The sequence below is a fragment of the Vanellus vanellus genome (genome assembly GCF_965231255.1).
Source record: "Vanellus vanellus genome assembly, chromosome: 5".
NCBI classification, from domain to species: domain Eukaryota; kingdom Metazoa; phylum Chordata; class Aves; order Charadriiformes; family Charadriidae; genus Vanellus; species Vanellus vanellus.
This window is the reverse complement of record NC_138910.1, coordinates 53,587,624-53,608,371: the sequence shown is the minus strand read 5'-3', so window position 1 is coordinate 53,608,371 and position 20,748 is coordinate 53,587,624. Positions and strand designations below refer to the sequence as shown.

Sequence of the window (20,748 nt, the reverse complement as noted above, 5' to 3'; positions counted from 1 at the left end):
TTAGCAAACATCAGCTATTGCAAAAGGAAAAGTCAAGGCAGCACAGACCTTTCCAAAACATTTAAGACCTCAGAAACAATGCAGAATGGACAGAGTATATCAGTAAAATTGGTTACTTGCCTATAGATGTCCGTACATGCAACTATACATTGGTTATTGCAACAGTTATCAAGCAATTTGCTTCCACATATTTGGTTAACAATGAATGACATGCCAGAAACTTCTTTTAGTCTAACAGGGATGAATCTAACGGACGAATTACAGTGGGCCGAGTAGGTGAAGGGGGTGGTCTTCGACTAGAGAGAAAGAGAGAAGAAACAATAAGCACAAACACTGAGAATGAACCCAGCACCTCTTGCTGTCACTATGTGAACACGCACATGCACCTGAACACAACAATCTTATTTCTGTGTACAACGAAGCACGGACAGCCCTAAGCATCCCCAAGAGGGAAGAAAGCGATGGGTTTGCTACATGCATACCATGCCTTAACTCTCGGGTATCAGACAGCTCTTCTCTCTGGTCTGCAGCCTGGGTATTCTCAACACACAGTTTTGTTTTCTCAGGGGTCAGTCCCAGCCTGGACAGCCACAGAGCGCACTTACAGGCAAGTTTCAGAGTGGCCAGCTGGATTCAGGAAGACAGCCTGCAGTGACTTCAGCTGCCATTTGCAGAAGCAGAAAACCTGCAGCTTCTTGCACAGTTGGGCCAATTGGAGCCACGCCGATGTGCTTGAATTTGAGGCACAAGTTTCAAGCTTTATATCAAATGGCCAGTTATGAAAATGCTAGCCACGGCTATGGCTTCTGGATTCATTCATTTACCATTAACGTGTTCCTCTGTCAACTTCAGTAACTGCTAAGGGACTCTCAGATTTTTTGGGATGGCTTATGGGTCTTTATTTCCCTGTTTCAAATGGTTGATTCAGGACAGGCTCCTGTATATTGCAAACCCCTGCATTTCAATTCCAACTGCATCATCATCTGATAAGAGACCACAGTGCAAGAGTCAGATGGCAGCAGTACCATCCCTGAGCATGTTCCACCTGCAGTCCAGGCTGAGCAGAGGTAGTCCAGGCTGAGCAGAGGTAGTCCAGGCTGAGCAGAGGTAGTCCAGGCTGAGACCTTCCCCTCCCTCACTTCATCCAAGGATGATACACCAACTCTGCTGGAGCTGTAGACGGATTCTCTCTGGTGGTTAAGTAATTGCCTTTTACATTTTTGTGTGTATTTAGGGTGCACAGTTCATATCAGTGCTGTGTGGAGATAACTCTATCAGCTTAGTAACAAAGGGTAATTTGTTAATGTATTCTACTTGGGCTAAAACACCCCACCACTGAGCAAAGCTTGGGCAGAATCTGAGATGACAGTACCTGTTTGGCCTCCAGCGTTCTGCCTGGCACTGCTTTGCGCTGTATAAATATACCCAAGAGACTGTTCCTCACAGCCAGACTGCTCCCTTAGCTAAGCTACCCAGCACCCTCCAGCAGAGTTTTGCTGCTGCAGTTATTCAAATCCATCTTTTACACAGTGTTTTTGCTCCCCATTTTCATTAACGGGAAGTACCAGCTCGCTCTCTCTCTTCCTTAACCCAGCCCAGATCACCATGAGAGCGTATAGCTGCCCTAAGAGAGGCATGAACCCCAGGGTCTGAAGAAGGTGGGGAGCTGAGGACTCTTCAGTTCCCATCCAGCTTCAGCAGACTTCATTCATGGCCAAGACAAATTGTACAGCCCTCTCTAATGCTGTCCTCCACCTCTGAAAGTAGGAACAGTTCCCGTCTCTGCAGATTACAAAGGAAACATGTCTCATTCTGTTAAAGCTAAATAGAAGATGAAAAGAATGTAACAATGTGTTAATCTTCTTTGAACTGGAACATAATATGAGAGACAAATTTACACTTGACAAAAAAAGTCTTGCTTGGCTCAAAGTGCATCTTGTACGACAATATTCTCTTTTGGTGAAGAAAGGAGAATTTTAATCCCTAACACACAACGAATACAAAATATGCCAACCGAAGCATTCAAGTAAATCAACAAGCTAAAAAAATAGGCAAAATATAATTTCTTCATGGTGTATTTTTCTTACAGAAAAAATGTTACTGTGTTAACTATTGTTTCTTGGGCTGCTCCAGTGTAGGTCTTCTGGACCCATTTCCAAAATTTGTAGTTTCATAAAGAACCACTTCTAAGGCTCTGCATTTCTGCTGGGTTGCATTAAATTATTCCTTTGTTGAAATGCCTCACATTGCATTGTTTAGCGCTTACTGAAAACATCATATCATGTGTATACAATTTACAAACAAGGGAAAATGCATACAGCTGTCTTCATATCAAATTTAAAAGATAGAAGGCCAAGCATGCATTTTAATACCAGGTTGAATGCAGCACACTGGCTTCAAATAATGTAATTTAGTCAAATTGCTATTTAGCCCAGCAGGATTCAGAAACCGGAGAGCACAGTGGGAGGATTTCCTGGATATAATCAGTCAAACCAAACCTGAACCAAAATCAGGTCTGAGCCCCATTTCCTCCTTGAACCAGAGCTGTTATTGCACCCTGACCATTATTTGGAATTTTCATTCACGCTCAATCCAGACCTGAACAGAAAAAAATCCCCCAGCGGGCTCTCCTTTCCACTTCAGAATGCCACTTCAAGGAGAAGCTGATACCCTCAAGGGGCACCTCTCCAAGGAGGAGCCGCTGCAAGGGCCTGGGACGCAGTGCCTCTCCCCTCGCCCCACACAGCAGGCAGAGACGCGCCAGCATAGCTCTCCCTGCGGCGCTGCCCCACAGGCTTGTCCGCTCAGCAAGGGGACCCCTCAGCACAAACTCTCCCCCACCAATTCCCACTATGAATACCTCCCGGTGGAGGCGCACGCATGTATCTGGGATGCTCAGCATACATACACTCGGGTGCATCTTCCCAACAGGTACAGGCAGGAACTTACATGAGGAACAGCCAGACCTCACCTTAGCTCCAGCCCCATACCTCTGCGCCCCCGTGAAGGTGCTGCCTGGCTCCCATGCAGTTGTGCAGGGCTTCCTTCCAGCTCCTTATCCCCACACACCATGACTAGGGGTGTGGGAGCTGCACTCTGGAAATCAGAGGAGCCTTCCAGAGGAATTGCAGATGTTTGGGAAAAGACAACGCTTGGGAAAAGACCACGCTTGGGAAAAGACCTGCAAAAGCACCACTAACCTCTAGTCCCGCTGCCGACGGCCTCCTGGGAAGTCTCTGGTTCCCAGTGCCAGTAACGCAGCAAAACGGGCCATGCACAGAGCACAGCATGGGGGTCAGCTCAGGGAAGAGACCTTGGCTGCGGTAGCCACTGGCCTGCAGTCACAACTGGCATGAGCCAAAGCTCAAGTCAAAGTGAGGGAAAGGACAAGCCCAGAAGTTGCCTGTCACTAGATTTCCCTGCCAAGGTGACAAGTCATTATGTGACCATTTTTACACTGGGAGTAGGATACCCCTAAAAGCAATCTCATCCCCATTGCTTGCCTCTCCCGCTCCTTTACGCCCGGAGCGGTGGTTGGGAGTGCAAGCGCTCCCTGGAATGGAGGGATGCAGGAGCCTGGGCACCCAAACCACCACCTTGAGATAACCAGGATGGCAACCAGCACCATGCAGCTCCTTGCAAATGTAGTCCCACCTTTCTCTCTGCTCTGGTCACCTTCGAAAAACGCAGGTCTGAGGGAAAGCGTAGCGTGATTTTGGCACCATGGCTTTCTGAGCAAAGGTTACACAAATGAGCGCTGCTAGACCCCTCCATTTGTGGAGTAAAGTAGAGAAAACCGGCAGTAACCTGGAGAGGAGAGCAGCAGGGGGAGCTCCAGCCTGGCTGTGGACAGGAGCAGGGGAAAACCAGAGAAAAACAACCTCCCCCAGATCCCTGCTCCACACTAGCTGCCATGTCAGTGAGTAAATATGTGACTAAGCCCGATTAAATGTTTAGTCTGAGGCCAGAAGATGATAGTGGTAGAGACAGCATGAACCATGTTTTCTCTGCGTTATCAGACCGACTCTGACTGCCCCAGGGTGCGTTTGCGGTGCTGAGCTGTTCCCAGGCCCCAAAAGGCAGCTCCCGATTCATAGAAAGCTCCTTCTTATAAAAATGTCACTGCAGCGGTAATTCCTATTTGGTTATTGTCTCCGACATTTCAGCTGGGTTTTTTGAGTTTTGGTGCTGAGTCCCACTGCCTGGCCCCTTTAATGGGCTGCTCAGTCTGTTATGTTGGGTTTGGTTTGGGTTTAGTTTTGTTGGGTTTTTTTTGTTTTGTTTTTGTTTTGGTTTTGTTTGTTTTTTTGTTTTTTTTTTTAAAAAAAAAGGGAAACAGTGTTTGTAAAAGTTAGTGCTAAAGGGGCAGGGGATCATAGGTCCCCAGGGTTGAGTAAACGAGTCTGCAGAAAGAATCAGTTCTTCTAACTAGCACACATTAAGCAGACATAAAGAATTTACCAATGAAAATTGTGGACTAAGTATGTATTTAATAACTCCCTGATGTTGCTGCAGAGACTCCTTCTTTGAAGAGCTCAGTGGGGTTTTGAATGGAGGATAACTCTTACCCCCATGCAAAAATTTTTTAAAAAAGGAAAAGTTTTACATTTATTTTTAACCTAAGCAGCACACAACATTTTTTCCCGTTTTAAAAGAACTCCTGAAAGCTTTAGCTAGGCAAATGCAGAGCAAAAGAAACTAAATAAAGCAAGTCTAGACTTAAAATTTGATCAGAAACATATGAGAGCTTTTCAAGCATTTGCCTTTTGAGAAGTGCTATCGCTCCCCACACAGAGTCTACAAAATATGCTTTCAGTAAAGCATGGCTGTAATTACCATGGGGGGCCCCGCTCAAAGAAGATGGCTTCTCTTCTCGGAGCGCAGCAAATGTACTTCTAAATAAAAGGCTTTCATTTCCACTTACATTTTACATTCTTGTTTGCTTGTGACCACCAGAGAACACTTGCGGAAGGGAGGCACATAACTATATTTTATGATACATCCTATAGATCTGAAAGTGTAAACAAAAGTCCATTTTTCTCTCCCTTTTCCATGATCTTGGTTTCCCTATAATGCAGCCCTCTCAGAGTACCCCATATGCGACATCGTCTTTGCAGAATTTAATAAGAAAATATTTAAAAAAAAATCTCTATGCAGCTTTAAGTCTGACTGCAGGCAAATTTTATTTTAGGTGACAATACAAATCTGGATGTGAGGCATACAACAAGGGGATAAAAGAGTGACTTCAGGTGAGGAATAAATACAGCTTCTCATTTGGGTGATAATTTAGAGACACTAGGTAGCTTGTTCTTGAAATAGTTATAAATGCCTTGACTAATTTTCTTTTTATGCAGTTTTCGCTGTTTCAGTAAGATCCTGTGAAACCCACGCAGCTTAGCCTCTATTCTTCTGGGCTCTTATATCAACCTATTTAACTTTTATATGGTACTGCTCAATCTCTATCAGCTTCTGGATTTGTCAGAAAATCCAAACCAGAAATTAAACTACCATAACCATCATGATTGAAGAATAGAGGGAAGACATGGTTTGTAGGCCTCATTAGTTAGTCTACAGTCTATGCATACTTAAAACTCTTTCTGGCCTACAACTGATGCAGCACAGCTACTGCGGAGTCTCCCAAACATCAACTCAGGAGAAAGGATCCTGAGTGGACGTGAGAAAAGCAAGTGGAGGAAGGCACTTGATACTAGTGACACAGGTCATAAGAAAAAAGGATGATGACTTTAAGAGGAGTAAAGCAGGAATCATGGACAAGAATCAGGAGGAGATGATGATTAATAGGAGAAACAAGAAACCACACTCAGTGATGAAAGGAAAAAGTAGTTGGGGAATTTCTGTCTGATATGGTCCCTTACTCCAACGCAATGGTCCAAGAGAGTGAAAATTTCTCAGATTTGTTTCTGTACTGAACAATGTCATTTTGTCAAACAAAATGTCTCTAGTAAGCTTGCCCACAGGATTACTATCAGCGGACCAGTCAGGAATAGAAGCACTGAGGCACACAGCACAGTGTCAGAGGATACATGCCAGTTCTGAAGTAGCTCTGCAGCTGAACACGTGTGTATCAGGCTCCACAAATGCATAGAGGGCGTGCTGCAACTGTACTGCCAGATACTTTCACAGCTATGCATACAGCTGAACCTCACTATTTCAAATGACCCAGCTGCACAATACTCATCAGTGGAAGAATTTTTGTGTTAAGTGTAAGCAAGTTAGATTATGCTGTTTTATCTGATGCCTATTTCTTTTATGTGAAAGAAACAAAAAAGCAAGAGTGAATGGGAAGAATGTGTCCTTCCACTAGCCACCACCAAACCGCAGCTATATACATCTCCATTAATTCAAATGCTAACACTGTTCTAAAGCATTAGGGTCACTGAGGTTCCACTGTGTGTGATTTAACTTAATACAGATACTCCTTTCAGAGGCAGAGATCCAAAATATGACGCTCCACTAGATTAATTTATTACTTGCAACTCAAGCTCCGTTTTCTATATGACCATCATAAATTAACATCTATCACACACACGCAAATATGTTTGTATGTTTATGTGGGTGTTGCATTTTCAAATTTGTCATTTTAAGGAATTAATGTGTCATGTGGAAAACTCAGCTTGAATAAACAAAAAAATTAATTCAACGGAACAACCAAGAAAGACTATTATTCTTAACAAACTGTGTGTTCTTGTTTTTCCTTCAGCAAGGAACATGTCAAGTAAGCAAGCGTGCAACACATTAGTGAAGGACTGTCCCAACCTTTCAGAAACCCTAGGTCAGGATGGTCAAGAGGATCAAAACTGCCCGTGGAAGAAGAGAGTTAGGAGTGCTGAGTGATACATTCAGAATGCTGCTTTACCTTCCTCCGTCCACAGAAGACGACAACAGAAGGGCCCCAAAATCAGCAGGGGGAACGTGTAATCCTTGCATAATAGCTCCAGTTTTGTGTACTGGCCTGTGTTTAACTGTACTGTTCAGCATCAATGCGAATCATGTACCCTGTCTTTGAAGACCACATCTACTTCTGCCCCCTCTGTTCTTCCTTCCTACTCACCTCTGACCTTCCTCTGCCTTTTTGTCTCTCTCCTCTTTACTTACCTTGGTGCAAGAAAGGTAGCAAACATTCTGGTTGTCAGCTCCAGCTGGAGTTGCACCTCTTCTTGTCCATGATTACAACTAACGTGATTATCAGTGTCACTGTTGTTAATGTAGCCATTGAGTGCTCTCATTCACTAACAATCCAATACAGCTTGCAGGGGACAGGAGAGTTTCAAGGAGAGCCTTTCAAGATGCCCACAGGTTCAGGAAGCTCAAATCATCACTGCTTTCTCTCTATTTACTGTCATATGTTTTCTAGCATAAGGAAGGCTAGAAATGCACTGCTATTCCGCCCACTCTTTCAGACAAGGCCAGAAATTTCCTGCTTAACGCCCTGTTATTAAACTACTCTGTTATGAGATTAAATAATTACTGGGGACAAAACACATCTTCAGGTTCTTGTACTTCTGGCAAACAACATTTGCTATTGTTTGACTCTACTTTCCTTTTTCAAGTTGAGAGACGCTAAAAATAAAAACCACTTCCTTCTACTAACAGTATCTTGAGATAGAAAAGGCTAAAGAAGCAAAAAAAAAAAAAAAAAAAAAAAAAGGAAAAAAAAGCTTTTGCTGAAAATACCTAACAGAATAAATTACTTATTCAGTTCACCAGCTGACACTCTGACACTCCCAAAGCAGGCTTTGACTGTGTTTGAGGATTGCACTCACAACATCATCTTTATCCCACAATCACTTCTTTCAACTCTTTTCAGGTTCCTTCTTCTTCTGTCTTCCTCTCTCTTGCATCATTTTTGCTTACCCTTCCCCATCACGTGGGACTGGTCTACACTAAAAGAGTGAAGAGCCATTTCCCAGACTGATCCACTTCATTGAACTTTGAAAGTAACTTGCAACAGTCCCAATAAAACGTATCTCTCCTGGTTCACCTCATTTAAAAACAACTTTTTTTGAATAAGGCAGGAGCAAGTAGCTCAGGAACAATACTAAAGACAATCAAAACTATCTGAGATACAATAAATAAGATCAAACCTAAACCTCACATAAAACAAGTGACTCTTCAGATATGTTTGTTCAACTGTCATAGTGTATCACCCATCAGAAAATTCCTAGACCGCTGAAGATAGGAAGTGGACAGCCTGCCTCTGGCTGATGAAAGAAGATGCTGATGGGAATTAGAGTCAGTGGCAGCAGATGTAGGTACCTAGGCTGCAATGTCTGACATCCCATGAACTTTGTCTTACTTGATCTTCAGGACAGTCATCTGGAGGAGAGGTATATGAAGGCAGCCAGTGAACAAAATCCTATCGCTAGTCTAGAAGAGAGTCATCCTTTTAGGGGCAGCAGTCAGTGAAGCTCCTGGAGCAGAAGTGGAGACCCTTGTGTATCTCTCATGGCATTACAGTTCAGGCAGGTGAAGAATCAGTTCTGTGCAAATGCCGTTCCAAATTTCTTGTAAGATCAGTATTGCAGAATTATAATGAAACCACAGGAGTTGCTGTATTGTCATATGTTACATGTTTTTAAAACCTGTTGTGGCCTGCTTTCTGGCCAATCCCTCCAATATTTATCCTCATTCAGAATGCTCCTTCTTTCATTGCTTCTGTTAGGACTGAAGCTGCAAGATGACCTCAGGTAAGATGACCAGCATTCCTCAATTGGTTTTGCACATGGCAGCGTGGCTACTCTAAGTAGCGTAGCTAGTGTTTCTAATGGTTGTCAAAGCCACTGACACCAGCCTGCTGTTAAGAAAGATTGCCAAATATTGCATTTTATGGTTTGAAAACTGTCTGAAAAACTTTAAAAGAAGACAGTAATGCAAGGAGCAGGAGACATATTTACAAAGGTGCGATGGATGGGATAAGTTGGAAAGAAACCAAGACAAGATGGTGAGAAGGAAAGGAGGGAATACATGGGGAAGGGAGACAAATGCACTGGGCAGGAAAACAAATGAAGGAAGAAGGTGAAAGAGGGAGCAAACAGGATGGTCAAGAAAGGGACAGCGAGGGAAGGGCAGAAAAAAGGGATAACAAAATAGTGATAAAGGAGCCACTGGAGGACGGGAAAAAGCAGAGCTCCTTTCAAAGAGATAAGGGAAAATAAATAGGCTCTCCTACTTGAAGCAGCCAGCAACAAAAGGAATATATTACTGGGTATGCATTCTAACAAGAAATGTAAATTAGACTGGTAACAAATTATATAGGGGTGTCTTCCCCCAGGGCAGAAATCACAGAAAGAGTAACTGAAAGTCTTGTGATTTTGTGGTCCTTGAACAGGCAGAGTCGGAAACAGGCAGAGAACAGAAAAGCAGTAACCCTACCTGTGGTGGGCTCTGGCTTTGCATCACATGTGTAGCTGTATATTCTTTTGATCACAGACACGAAATGCATAATTAAATGTTATTCTTTGGCTTTCTTTTTCCCCTGGAATTGAGCAGGCTTTTGAAATCCCTCCATATAACACTTGTTTCTTTGCTTGCAGGAAACACTCCTAATTGCTAATTATACTTTTTGAATATAACCCTCAGTGAAGATCCATTCAAAGAGGACAAATGGATGCTTCTGCTGGACGGAGCTGTGGTCTTCTATTTGGGAGTTAGGATTGAGATCATCCAACTCAGCATGCAAAAGCTTTAAGGTAGGCACTTATTCATCCTGCATAAGTTTGATGCAATGGCTATTTGATTATTATTTATATTCCATTAAAACAAATGAGTAGTAAGCTTCTAAAGCTGCAAGGTCAAATTTTCAGTAGAGAGAAGATTCCCAGGCTAAGGCAGGGTAACCCTTCTGGCCATATATGCCTATGCACTATGACAGATTTTAATCAAATGATCACATGCAATTTTTTGCAAGGGATTCCCATATTATTCAATGCACAGGGTTAGACATTACGTTAAATCTTTACAAAGAACTCTAATCCATAAAAAGCCATCACAGAAAACTTACGTAATGGTTGATAATTGGCAACTAAACAGCTGAGTACAGAGCCTGTGGACCAGGAAAAGTCAAGCAGTGATGCTTTCTGCAGCGCTTCTGACTTTGTCTGGAAATTCCTGACTGTCAACTTAATACCATCAAGTGTAAGTTTGTGCTGGGTTGGCAGAAATACACAATGATGGCTTACAATGTAGTTGTAAGATGTAACGTAGTTACAAACACAACAGGTCACGTAATTAGCCTCAGAGCATAATAAAACATAGCTGCATAGCAGCCATCACCCCTTCCATGCTGGCTGGCTGTGGGTTGAAGTAAATTGTAGGGAGAGTATGGGGTTGTTCATGAACAGCGCAACACGAATTCTCTCCCTGCTGCTTGCCTCACATGTAAAGACCACCCTCAGCCCCCAGGGACTGAGGACCAGCATGCCTGAGGGTGCTCAAGAGCATTTATGTTCCTGCCTGCTTGAGTGGTCTCAGCCACTTCAAGGTCCAGCCCTTCAAGACCTCTGTTTAACCAGGTCTGTGTTTAACCATGTCCCAGGGTTCCACATCACGTAGGGTCATGTATGTTTTAATGGCAAAGTGAATAACAATCTCCAGTGCTTTGTCGGTAAAGCCTTCATGAATCCACAGTAGCACTGCAGAGCGGGACACAGAAAGAGAAGGGGAGCACCCTCCCACCCCCACTAACACCATGGGCTCTGCCGCCAGGAGAAAAACATTTCCAATTCAATTGTTTTCCTTGTGGCAAAGCTGAGAGTCCCATTCAGGACATTTCAAAGCCATAAATCAAAGCATCCACAGTAGAACTAAAATTGGTCAAGATCAGGCTTTCTGAACAGGCAGGCAGACACACATCATGGTAAGCTAAAGTGGCTCTAGAGCCTGCTTAAAGCCATCTTACCAAAGCGAGCACACAGCTGCATTTTCTTTCAAAATACTACTGCAGCCTTTTAAGAGAGAGCGGGAATAATCTAAATTCTGGCAGTGGGGAATATTTCACAAATCATATATGCTTTGGCATCAAGCCCTTAAAGCCAGGGGCCTTTACTCACAGGCTGTGCTGGGAGAGATCCACCCACCTCAAGTGGGATTAATTAAGAGAGGCATGTATCATGCAAATAGTTTCTGTTTCCTTACAGAAATATTCAGAGCACATAACCCAAAACAGCTTTAGAATCAGAGCAAAGCAAGGGAGAAAATTATTTCCTGCTCCCCTAACCCTTTTCCTTTCCCTATACTGTGAGGAACAGTGAAAAAATGCTGAGAGCCCACCACTTCTGTACAATTCCTTTGATTAAATGCTAATAAAGCTGAGGAAAAAAAAGTATTTTTTTAAAGGCAGGGGCTGTATCTCACTGTAAGGTGCCCAATTCTCCAAACCAAATGTGTGCTCAGCCACTCGTTAGAAAAGGACAGTCCAAGACTTACCCTGAAAATGGTCTTTTTATCTTAAAGCAGAACAGGAGAAAATAGAAAGCTTATATCTTCAGCGCGTCAGGATTTTCAGCTCCACGTGACACTGACGGGGGCTACAACAAAAAGCTCCTTTGGAAACCTAGATGAACTTTAAAAATACAACTTTCTTCTCAGGAAGCTAAACTATTTCCCTAGGTATGAAAGATCCTGACACTTCAAGTAATCATTGCAGAAAATGGTGGTGGAGCAGTAAGACCACAGAGCACCAGTTCAAAAATAAGTCACAGGGAAAGCTCAAGTTTCCACAAGAACTCTTCCTCAAAACTTTTTTTTTTTCCCTTTTAATATCTCAGACCCATTTTCTGAGTCAATTTCCTATGATCCTGCGAAGGCTGTTATTAAAACCAGACCAAGCGTAGCAGAAATTCCAGGGCTCAAAAGAAACATTTAATAGGCGCAGGAGCCGGCCACACTGTCCCCCTCAGGTGATTTCCCCTGCAGCCCCTTCCCTGGGATTTCCTCTCTTGGAGTTTAGTCAGCAGGAGAAACCTGAAGTTTCAGCAAAATGGTAAACGCTTCCTTCATTCTTAAGCAGCTGAGACTTTTTTTATGCCTGAGGCTTTCATGGCTCTAAAAAAGACATCTAGGATCCAGTCCAGAAGATGTGTATTGCAGATATTTTTTCCACAAAAATGTCAGGCAGTCGTACATTCAATTATATATCCAGCTACAGCATTTTAAAAACACTGTCCTCCTTTATCAGCCAGTTCTGCATGCCACCAGGGGCAGTCAAGAATTGAGTTGTTCACGGGCTGCTTACCCAAGTGTCTTTTGTGCACTAGAAAACTCCTTTCTGGTCTCCATCCCACCTATCACTTTAGCATCAAAAAGATTATCATCAGACATGCTCTTGGCAAGCCACCTCAAGAAAGCAGTGTTCATGCAAAATCACAGCCAGGCAGGACAAAGGAGACATGCTGATTTGCAAGGCAAGGTGAGAGACGCCAGGGAGCTATGGTTCTCTCCAGTAGTACAACTGACAAAACACTGGACCTCATTTTCGTATCTAGTACGTGATTTATCCTCTGATGGCACAGGGGAAACACTGGGGCCAGTGCCCTTCAGCTCAGTCCCAGGCTCTCCCAGCAAGGGGATGCTGCTTGGACTTCTTCCCTTTCAGCGTGAAGTTTAGTACCCAGGAAGGCAATTCTAGGTTTCTCCCCAGCAGTCCTACTGCAAGCTATGGGCTATCCATTAAGATGAAAAAATGCATTTCATGGTTGGGCACTGATGCAACAATGCCCTTTCCACAGCAAATATATAAAAATACCTAATTCCTCTGATATACCTCATTTATTTATTCTTCATATTATAAACAGTATTTATATTAGAAATAATTAGCCTTAAGTTTAAGTTACTGACAACTACAACAGATCTCACCTATTTAAAAGAAAGTTATTCTCCAAAGCTTCTCTTCTCAATTACCATTTCTAAAATTGAATATGTGCACATTTTCTTTTTGTTTCTATTTAACTGGCTTTTTTTTTTTTTTTTCAAACTGTGACTAATTTTAATGTAACAGTTAATTTATTAGAAATGGAGAAACCCCTTTGTTCCAACATTGCCTAATCTGCCCATGCCTCTCATAATTTAGGAAATTAACGAAGCCCTCAGAATCAGAGGCTTTCATATTTATGTGTGTGTATACATATTTGAGTGGTTATGTGTATTATGTTATTGTGAAAGTAAATATTAAGGACATTTTATTCATATAACTTATATAAAAAAGCCGTTAATGCCACACAAAATTATAAAATATGCAAAGCTACTTTAAAAAGTACTGATAAATGCAAAGTCCTGGGAAGGAAAGGAAATGAGCTGGTGATAAAAATCCTGTTCCTTAACTAATTGTTTTGTACCATATGATCTACACTGTTAGACAACTATGGACTGTTTTCAACTGGCTGTAAATTACTTGCCTTGTGGAATAAGAATCAGATTCCTATCAGTTTGTTCCACTGGTTCTACACAGATCGTTCTTGTTCTCTCCCACAAGAGCCACTCAGAGGACTCAATGGCAGAAGTGAGTTGTACCCTTGTCCATCTCCTGGTGGAGGGGTAGATGACCTCTCTCTCTGTGAATCCCTACGTGGGTACCACACAACCAGAACAAGGGTTCTTAATGTAAGATAATCAAGTGTCTTCAAACTGACTTGACTGGAATATTTCTTTTTTCATGAAAAAAACTGTCAATCTTTTCAAAAAGTCATATATGTCCTAAAAATTAGTTCCTCAAAATGCCTTTGACTCTGCAGGGAATGTCCAATTTTGCTTTGTTACAAGACTTTCTCAACAACAGTGCTTGACCTTCCGACACAGTGCAGAATCTGTCTGTTATGCTAGAGAGAGAACCATGCCCACCACACAGGAAGATTAGACACCTTACCTTGGGACACTGGGAGGAGCTCGGGTCGGCCTAGAGGGAACTTGAGGAGGTCCTCCAAGGGCTTCACCACCACTTGGAAATGGAGGCAGTGGTCCTGGCCGGAACGGGACTGGTGGAGCCCCTGACTGAGGGCCTGGAGATGGGATTGCAGGAGCAGGTCCTCGGCCAGATAAAGGTCTGGTTGGGGGATTGTTTAATGTAGGCCTCCTCTGAGTTGAGGGACTTGGAGGAGGTGATCTAGAGAAACATCAGAGATTAAGATTAAGAAGAGATTAAGAAATTCAGTAAGGTGGGTTTGGGGGTTTACTTTATTGTATTTCATTTCATTATTTTTAATCAGAAAGTAAAGCCTTTTTTATGACTGAAAATTGTTTTTTCTTGGCATTTTCCTTAGCTGTCAGTGTCAGCAGCACACAAGTATCACAGTTACCTCTCCCACAGACAGCATGCCTTATGATAGTCAGAAATAAACATATGAGCAAAGAGGTAAATGTAATGGATTTTAATATTAGAGTTGTAATAATATTCTGTTAAGCGGCTTTTCTAGGACATGGAGCCTGAGATGCTGTATTATTATTATAACAGCTTGCAAGAAGAGGCCTTGTGGATACACAATTGGGGTGGCAGAAGTGGCTGCTATATGAAGTATCAGACAAGCTATAAATCCACTGGATGGTCTTCTCCAAGGCAAGTATCTTGTCTGGTGTTTACATACATATTCATAGAATAGGTATATGTGGGAAAATATTATGACTTCCCTCACAAATGTTATTCATCTCCTGGAGGAGTATCTGCCCAAAAAGACAGACAGACAGGGAGCTGCTGATGCTGACAATGTCTGCCTGTCTAAATTTCATTGCAACACAGATTTGAGGCTCCTTACCTGCGGGCCTGCTGAAGCCAAGAGTCATCTACAGGAGGGGGTGCAGGGGTTGAGACAGTGCTAGTGCTAATATCACCAATGATTGCTAGGGCTTCCTTTAGTGCTTGGTACATGCGGAGCATTTCATCTCGCCTCTGTGCCTGTTCAGCTGACTCCTCCATTAGAGTATTTTGGTCCTCAGAAGAATACAAGTGAGCCAGGAGCTCTGCGTTGATAAATTCTTTTACCTATTTCATCAGACAAAAAAAAAAACAAAAACAAAAACAAAAAACAACAACCCACCAAACAAATAAACAAACAAAAAAACCCTACTGAAAATACAATCCTGAACAAATACAGTGTGGGATCCATGGAACCAGGAGACAGATAATATCTCAATTTAATCTGTTTCTCCTACTACCTTACATCAATTCTACTGGTCAGGTTACGGACTAAAAAATGCTGAACTCGGATTGAGCTGACAGTGCAGCAGCCTGAGGTCTAGCTGCGGCCCAAGGAAAGGCTGGCACATGCAGCTGGGCAGAGCAGCTGGAAAAGGATGAACTGGACCTTTTAGCAGCGGCCTGCATGCAGATGGGCTTAAGGCAATTATGGAGCCAGATTCTGGGACAACGATTCACGTGTGAGGATAAGATGGTTTTGTGCAGACACTCCACAATGCACTGTGGCCGTTTTTTGTGTCTGTCTTTGAAACACCAGACATGGTTGGAGTTAACACTGGTCTGTGTCTCTAAGGTGACACCTATGTTTACAGTTCATTTCAAACAGGCTTCCCAACAGCTCCCAAGAATCAGCTGGCATTTTGGTCCAATTCTAAATGGCTCAGAGGTAAATGGCAGCTATTAGCAATACCATTAGATACACTACATTCCCCCAGGAATAGGAATTTTCAGGCTTTATAGCATCTTTGTCAATTATTTTCTTAGCAACAATTTACCCTACTGTAGAAGGTGTTTTTCATCTCCAACAACTTTGTCAGATTTTAAATATCCCATCCACATACATTCAAACTGAAGGGAGAAGTCTCCAAGTAATCTAATTTACTGTATTGATTTCCTGCTACGCCTGGCCTGGTTATAGAAACCTGGGCCACATTAGGAGAGATAAAAAGCTAGAGGTACTCTGATTAAATAAGACTGTGGTAAATAGACCAACTGCTGACCTACTAAATCCTTGCATTTGAGGCTTTCGTTGCTGTTCTGATCTCTTTCTCATCTGGCTTTTTGCGCTATAAAGCTTTTTTGAGCCGGAGATACTGACAATAATACATTCCCAAGATTCTGATTACATAAACCCGAGCTCCATTTGCTCCATTTGCGCTAGTTTAGCAACACTGATTTAAGTCCTGACAGTTAGACTAAGGCAATGTTTGTGTTCAGACAAGGTCAGTAAGAACAGTCAAACTGCATGAGTGTGGGACCCTTTATGGTCACCTAACAATGAGAAGGAGGCCAGGACAGACCTTACAGGGAAACAAAACCATATTGCCTGTGCTTGGTTGTCATTTCCCATTCACGTATGACAGGAGATGCACAAATACTTAGCAAAGCCTGCAAAAATTTTCCATGAGTCTCATGCTGTTTTCCAGTAGATGGTACTGATCAAGAGCCAGAGTACACTACTTTTCTCATGATTGCCAAAAACTCCACATTAAAAACAGATATCATAGTTAAACAGCATCACATTCTACTCGATGAAATGAGCATTTTAATGGCATCACTTCAAAAAAAGAGAAGTAGTCCTAAAATTAGATTAAGGCCAGAGCTGATTGTAAAAGCATTGTTAAACCACAAATATCTGTTTGTAAAAAATCAGCCTGTGACAATTATCATGAGAGATCCCTGTCTGCCACTAGCAGGAGACTCAAGTAATTCCCTGAACTCTTCTGGAAGGGAGACTGCTGCTTTAAGGATAGTTCTTGGATCAACTACCTTTTTTCTGCAATTGGACGCACTATACTAGACAGAAGATCTTCCAAAATAGCTACTTTCTCCAGCTTGGAAAAGGAAAGGACAGTGACACTTATTCATGCCTTTGCTCCTTTCCAGAAAACAGGGAAAGTCAGAGGAATGGTTTAAAACATTTTCCTTCACAGACATCAGACCTGCAGTCAAAGCTGAACTATGGCACACATCCGAAAAGCCAATGCCACAGAACTTGCCCTGTCACTCTGAAGTGGGGTAAGATGGGCTTGCAAGGCAACTTCATTCATCAGTGGGCAGACTACAACAGACATCACTGCCTCAAATGCAAACACAATCCATTCCTTAACCTTAAGCTTGGTAGTAACAAGTACTCTGGAGTTTTTCTACTTAGCTGAGATTAATATCAGCACTGCTTATGGAGTATACACTGTCTACTGTAAGACCACCCCTCTTGTATAATCTGTGATACCTAGGCACCGTGCAATACAAACTCTGAAATGTGTGTTTTGTTTGTTTGTGTTTGAATTGTTAATGGTAACTCAATGCAGTTCTGTGAGGTAAAGGTATTTTCTTTTAAGGTAATCAACATCCACTCTAAGAGAAGAATAAGGCATGCATTTGGAATACAACAATCTAGGCTTAGGTCTCAAAATATGCTTAGGGACAGCATCTAATTATTTTCTGTACACTGAGTTTGAATCTGATACTTCCCTTGAATTCTAAGTGCTCATTTACAGGCCCACAAAGTGGAAAGGAAGTTCGAGGAGGACTCTGGAGGTTACAGTTGTCATGGAAACAAACTCCTCACGATGGATTTGTTTCCAGAGATTTGGAGGCAATATGACGGGGCAGCAGAAACTACTTAACTCCTGGTGGATGGGTTGGACTTCTGAAGACTCCAAGGAACATACACACAACTTAACAGGACCCACCTTCCATCACAGCTCCACTGGTTTCCAGGTCTTTGCACAACCTTTTAGTGTGGCTCAGTAGTCTTAATTGAAGCATTTCTTTCTTTTTTAATAGTGCTGATTTTCTAAAATTTATATTTTAGCTATTGTTTTTAATATGATATTTTACTGCCTATGCTGCACAGAAACAAGTGCACTAATGCTTCTAGTCTCGCTCTTCCAGTCCTTTAAAGTGTTTTGATTCTTTGCCACAAATTTAAATTCTAGGAATTCTAGCAAGCCCAAACACAGCTATGGACTATAAGGTCAACAGAAAGCTAGATGATGTTTTAGGTATGCTGATTCTGTGTGCCATGGTCAGCCAGCATGGCAGACTTCACCGATGTAACTAACAGCTGATGAGATTGAAAGTACAAATTCTTATAGTATTGTACTTCTAAGTAAAAGCACACACTTCAGAGACCCTTAAACTATTCCATATGAGGAGGTGAGTGGCAGAAAATTTAATGTAAACTTTCAAAAGGAACTGCTCACTGAACTCTGCAGTTTATTAAATGAGAGCTAAAAACCAGCCCTTTCAAAAGGCACTGAAGTTGTGCTAAGTCAAAGCAGCAAGTTGATGGCTGTGATCTGGAAAGAGCAGCAAGAACACGCTCATCCTATAAAGTCTAGAGCATGACCAATTTCAGGAAAAAAAAGGGCAGTTCCATTGTTCCCATGTTCTTTTGTAAAAACTCACCCATGACTAGAGCATTATTTGGAACCTGACTCCCCCCTAAACCTAAATAAGTTAATGGAATGTCTCTTGCCCTCATGCAAAAATTCTGCTCATATTATGTGTACCAGGAAATCCCATTCCTGTCCAACCACCTAACTCTGAAGTGCAACACAAATTCCACAGGGCTAATGAAATCCATCAGATGAAGGCTAGAGGTAGCTCTGAGTCAAAAGTAAATGCTACCTTTTAACCAGATTTGCCGTATAGCATATTGTTTTTGTAAAGACTGATTGGATTGATGACCTCACAAAAAAGGTGCTACTCATAACTAACAGGAGCTGTGCTCTCCATTATTAATTTATATGGCAGCAGTGGCACTAATATTAAGCTTAGTTTTCAACAAGGTCTGTTCAGAACTCTGCCAGGAAGCGAAGGCTAAGATCCTAGTGCAATGGAAAAACAATGATATCTCAAAGCCATTTCTTTAACCAAATAATCTTCAGATCTAAGAAAGACACACACAATAAATCAAACAACCACATCTGCTTATCTAACAACAGTGTCCAAGGCTTCTAGATTTACTCCTTGAAAACAGTAACCTGAAAATATAAAGAAACCCAAATAAAATAAGAACTGCTTTAAGAAACCGTAACAAAGGGCTACAGACTGAAAATCAAGGAAGCACAACTCTGCTCTGCTGCTCTCACAGACTGCCTAGATGAAGCTCCCAACTCCCTTTTCCTGTTATATCAAAAGCAAGACAAGAAAAAAAAAATTCCTTGATTTACCTTTAAATAATAACTCATACTCTGATTAAGATGTAAATTAATTCAATCTTTAGCATTTTGGAGTAAGCACTCAAGGCAGACTGCCAGCCTTTGAGAAGGCTGCAGAACTTCATACTACTGTGGAAGACTGGAATATTTTGTCTAAGAGTATGATATTTATGGAAGTGTATTCATCTCTTTAGTAAATGCTGTTGTTGCTGCTGTATTCAAGAGGTGTGTTTGAGCATAAGAGATTTGACAGACATGTTAAAATAATTTAGAATCCTGGCTGCTACTTACATTATTGATCATAAGATGCATGATTGTTTTTGGAATCAAATCTCGGATACATTTGTTGATAATAGACATGTAGGAGTCCACAAGATTTCGAATTGTCTCCACCTGTCTCTCCAGCTGGGGGTCCATTGAAAAATTGTCTGCTTGGCCATTCTCATCATTTTCAGTCTACAAAGAAGAAAAAAAAGAAAAGTCAAGTCTTTCAGACTGCAGTAAAGTGGAAATATATTGGGGAAAAAAATTGACTTAAACTGTAGTAATCCAGCAACGTAACTCATACAGAGAATGTCTGGAGGTTAAAATATGAAGTAATGGCCTGTTTAACATTAGTGTTTAGCATCATTAAATTCAGACCTTTAAGAGTTAATGCAATATGAGATGCAAGACCTTTTTCACAAAGTACATTATATATTTCCACACAAATTCGTAATTTTATATTAAAGAAAGTTTTCAGACAAAGATGCATGCTGGCAAATGATCACTTACTGCAATACTTATTATCAAATCTTTTACCACTTAGATTCAGTCAGCTTGACCATGCAAGAAAGCGGCACCGTAAGTCTGGATTTTGAATTTTACCCTCCTATGGGTAAAAACCATTCTTGCTATATTTAAGACTGACAAATTCCACAGTTCAGCCTCAAACTTGTTAGATGTGAATAGCACCTATGTAAACAAAGGATTTATGAAGGAGAAAAGCAAAAGCACCATTGGTTCCAGTGTTCAAGGCTCAGCATAACATAGGCTGGATTATATATTAGAGGTCTCTTTTTCATTGGACAGAAAAAAACTTCTTTGTATGTAAACAGCTGGCCTAATTAAAGAAAATAGCAGGAACTTTAACTGGGAGCTAAAAGGTATGTACTTTGCTTCAGTCTGGCCTTTATAAATATAGGAAAATAATTAAAAAAAAAAAAGAATAGTAGCCTTTTGGTGAAAATCAAACTGCTTTCTGAGGCTCAAAGATGCCAGAAGAATGGAATTTCAACCCGGAAAGTACAAAGAACAATGTTTTTTCCTCAAACTCTGACATATAATACTTCTCCCTCTCAACGACCACCAAAGCTATATTAGTGTGAACTATAAAATTGAAATCTGTTCTGTTGATACCTAGAAGCATAACACGAAGAAACAGAAAGTATTTGAAAAAAGTGAAAAACCCAATAATGAGAGCTAGTTACATACCAGCAAGACCCTTGCCAGCAAAACTCCATTTACAATATAGTGTTTAGCTAAAATTTGCACATCACTAGTGCTTTACAGATTCCCAGAGCAGTTGAAATCAGCAGCTAACACATTAGCAAAAGACCATTAGAGCTAGCTATGCAAACATGTCACCAAAGAGGCTTCTCCCTGCATGAAATCCAT

The 20,748-nt window shown here is 41.6% G+C and overlaps 1 protein-coding gene across 3 annotated transcripts in view; it reads right to left on the bottom strand.

The window, feature by feature from the left end:
• The window catches only part of DNM3 (dynamin 3), a gene marked incomplete at both ends in the record, with an annotated part of 193,276 nt that overhangs the window by 5,783 nt on the left and 166,745 nt on the right, over window positions 1-20,748 (bottom strand). For 2 of the 3 annotated variants that reach the window (XM_082484690.1, XM_082484691.1), the window contains 4 exons: window positions 227-296; window positions 13,880-14,116; window positions 14,763-14,989; window positions 19,384-19,548. In XM_082484690.1, the coding sequence (XP_082340816.1) occupies window positions 227-296; window positions 13,880-14,116; window positions 14,763-14,989; window positions 19,384-19,548 (699 nt within the window). Of the gene's footprint in view, window positions 1-226; window positions 297-13,879; window positions 14,117-14,762; window positions 14,990-19,383; window positions 19,549-20,748 lie in introns of those variants that run through there. The other variant, XM_082484692.1, reaches the window with a different exon arrangement.